General features: G+C 41.1%; 1 protein-coding gene across 1 annotated transcript; it reads right to left on the bottom strand.

The window, feature by feature from the left end:
- Positions 1 to 582: 582 nt before the first annotated feature.
- Positions 583 to 3,549, bottom strand: cx23 (connexin 23). Its single transcript, XM_026342110.1, has 4 exons — positions 3,511 to 3,549; positions 2,774 to 2,956; positions 1,584 to 1,781; positions 583 to 780 (listed from the first exon to the last, which is right to left on the bottom strand). The coding sequence occupies exons 1-4, from the start codon at positions 3,547 to 3,549 to the stop codon at positions 583 to 585; spliced, it is 618 nt and encodes a 205-aa protein (XP_026197895.1).
- Between the last annotated feature and the right edge of the window lie 299 nt (positions 3,550 to 3,848).

Genomic DNA, 3,848 nt, shown 5'->3' with positions numbered 1-3,848 from the left:
TGCAGAGGTCCTTGAGCAAATTGCAAATTGTGTGCAGATAATGCTTCCAAGGTCTTTCAGGATTTTAGGGACCCTCAAGCCACTATAGGTCACCACGTTTGTGACAAGTTTGTGCCCTCAGTCAAAGATGATTATATTTTTGTAATAGTCCCATTAAATTGACGTGTCTTTTAGTCGAGTGGTGGAAAAAAGAAAATCAGAAATCTCTTTATCCAATCCCCCAACGGTTCAGATTCAGAAGTGCATATACTCTGGCTATCACGTCGATACAAGACCCTTGGACACAGCCAGTACAGACCCATTGATATCTAAAATTTGACCAGGGATGATCATGTTGTAGCTAAAGGCAAAAAACACCTAGAGAATATTTCAGACTTGGCAGCGCCGACACTGTCACACATCCTTAAATTTCTCTGTGCAACTCACGATGAACTACATGTGAGGTTTTCTCTTACGTTAGCTTCCCCTTTTAAAAAAGTCCAGCAGCAACTAAAAAAGAGCCTGATAAAAACTGGCAGAAGTAGAGTCATATATTTTTACCCTTAGTCCTTTGTTGTGAGCATGTGTGCCTGCATGTATGGGTCATTGGTTGTTGAGATAACCAAGTCGTCGGCACAGTATCTCAAATATCTCAGCAATACACAGAAGTATGGTGATTACTGTGAAGGTGTACATGGCACTGAGGAAGATGGTTTTTTCAAAATGTTCAGGCACCATGCACTTAGTCACATTAAAGGCCTTTTCCAAAGCACTGGCATCACACATGAACAGTGGGTGGACCTGAGGGATAAAAAGAGAAACATGAGGCAGTAATACTTTCATGACTGTCTGAACTTCCAAGCACTGATTGTACAATCCCTTCAGTTGTCTCTGTCGTCTTAATCCTCATACTTAGCACATAATGCCAGAAATCCAATTTGACAGTCTTGTAAATGCTTTAAGTAGCATAGTGGCTACAGCTTTTGATGCTGGTGCTCCAGTGAAGATTATTAATACTTATAAAAAAGAAGAGGATTGAAAGATGGCCCAAAATGAGACAGTTTATGCATAAAGGAATTTTGTTAAAAAATACAATGATGAATAAGTTATTATAATACAGTAATAGTAATACAGTTGTGGGGTTCCCCAAGGATCGATTTTAGGGTCACTGCTTTTTAATATATAATTTACTGTATATAGGGCTGTCACAATATACATGGCATCTCTTAGCTATGCTGAAAATGAATTCTCTAGGACTTACTCTGAGCCAACAAACCAGATACCTACTGTTACTAAATTTGCGTTTTAGAGCAAACTCTAACTTGCAAAACCTACTTCTTTAGGCTGGCTTTTGATTAAAATATTAAGGAATTATGTATTCTGTTTATATATTTATTTTATGAATTCTTCATCAAGGATTACATCTACTGATGGCCTGACAGAGGGGACTTAAAGAAATTCCTTGGTGAAAGGATGTAGGGGATGCTCTGCATGCCCTAAGACCCCAGGGACCCCACTATGACAATAAACTCCAAAATAGATGAATGATGGATGGACAACCACTCTACTGAGTTCTGGTCCAAAATAATTCAATATTTACTGACCTGAAAGCCAAAGAGGTGGCTTTGTAGCCAGAAGGCGATGACTTCCAGAATGATGCGTAGAAGAACAGAAATTATGTAGAAGACAGTGTAGAGGGGGCGTTCGAGGATCTCCTCTTGGTCAATGTTCTTACAGGCTGCGTACAGGTGGAACACAGCTCCGGGAACTAGTACTGTTACCAGCTGTAATGCCCAGAAAACCTGGACAGAGCAGAAAGAAATGGAACAGGGGGTAAGAAACCCTGCAGAATGAGATAACAGGACAAAAACTGAAGGAATCGTGAAACAGATGAAAAAGGAAAATGTCAACACAACTGGGAGGCTGAAGTACGAAAAGCAAGAAAAGCAGATGGGACACTGGAGGGAGAAAACAAGATGGGCTGGGAGAGAACATGTGAGAATAACAAACAGAAAAGAATATTTGTACATTTATTTTTTATCAGTTGACATATTGCTTTTAATTGGCTTCCCAGATGGTACCAGGAAATAGAATATGTTTATATTTTTGTTTTTGGTTACTGAGGCTGGCAGAAACCCAGGTGACTTCAGTGATTGCTTCAGTGTTTGAAACACAGCCAACACTGGGATGCTGATAATCATCTGCGACTGTTTGCTAACCACAAATGTATTCCTTAGAGTGATGTCCCTAAAGAGGCCTCATGCTAAATATTCTGAATTTACCTCATTCGTTCACGGTTCTGTATCTTCTGCAGTAACATTAGTCTATTACACAAAGCTTATTCTAACACTTACTTTAGCTTTTGTCAATTACAATTGCAAATGTGATTTATGGGTCTGAATCAGATTACAGAGGGAAGCTACTGTATGTTGATGTCAATTGACATCACTGCTATTTGAGAATTTTAAAATGACGACATAGCTTTTGATACTATTATTGTAAAGAAACAACACTGCATTTTTGTATCACAGCACGTGTTAAACTATGCAGTGATGGAGCAGTTTCAAAAGTACCTCAAAGATGTGTTTGGGAATTCTGTTGGATAATTTCCATTGTTTCTTATTGGCTAACATGTGCACAGATAGAGATACAGATAATTCTAAAAGGTAGGTCAGCTTAGTTTACCTTAGTTCTGTGTAATATTAAAGGACTAAAACTGTGGCACCAGTAGACTACATGGCTGCATAATCTAGTTGTACCACTTAGTTTACCATGTAGTTCAGCTTAGTACTACCTGAGGTGTTATGGGTCTGAACTGGTTGTAGCAGTACAGGTTGAGCTCTCGACGATCAGGGTCGCAGCTGAAGTGCAGCGCCTCATTCCCATAGACAGCGAAGCCAAGAACGCCCAGGAAGAACATCCGCACCGAGCCGAAGAACAAGGTGTGGAACTGGCCTATCACTGTAGGAGGCCTGAGCTGGAACACACACACATACACACACATGCACACACACACACACACACACACACACAGGCACAATCATACAAACAAACACACATAGCATGAAGACAGGGACAAACACAAGCAACAACCACATTTACATGGACACAGACAAAGACATGCGACACACACACACACACACCAACAAAGAGAAAATAGCTTTTGTCAGCCAGATAAATGCAGCTGCGACAGCGAGTCACTGAGGCCCTGAGCTCTGAAGGCTAAAACAAAACCCATTCAGAGCAACATTTCCTTCTCTGTTCTGACACTAACACCGAGTGATTTACTAAGTGACACTTTCACAAAGCAAACTGCCTTTTAGCTTCCAAATATGCCACTTCACGACGTGGCGACAGGCGAGAAGAGACGGATTAAAATGAAAACAGATCCATGTCTCTTCATTTTAAGGTTCCAGGGAAATAATTGTTACACGTTGCTCCTGTGTTACTGTCAAATCCTCAAAGGTAGAAAGTGTCAGCGAGGTTGGTCTGGATGAAAGTAACAACGATCTGTCTCTGAGGTCTACTTACGCATCCTTCATAGAAGTTTTTGATGTAGTTTAAAGACATGGTTTGCTTGTCGATGTCCCCAGTTTAATTCCAGGGTTGCTCCGGGCCCTCATGGCCCGTTAGCTGCTGGCATTAGTTAAAGGCTGTCAACAATAGGGCTCCAAAATCTCCAACTGACCCCTCTCCCTCTCTCCCTCTCTCTCTGCCCTGAAAGCCCATGTCAATGCATCTTTTTTGCCTTTTATCCCTCCATCAATTGACTCACTCAGTAGAAAAAGAACAACAGAGAGAGAGAGGGGCCGACAATGGCCTGTGAGAGCATGTGGTCCCTGCATTATAATCCCCACTGACCTATGTCA

The sequence above is a fragment of the Anabas testudineus genome, chromosome 24 (genome assembly GCF_900324465.2).
Source record: "Anabas testudineus chromosome 24, fAnaTes1.2, whole genome shotgun sequence".
In the NCBI taxonomy this organism is placed as follows: Eukaryota; Metazoa; Chordata; class Actinopteri; order Anabantiformes; family Anabantidae; genus Anabas; species Anabas testudineus.
Note: the sequence above shows the minus strand (reverse complement) of the source record. Positions and strands in the feature narration are given on the sequence as shown.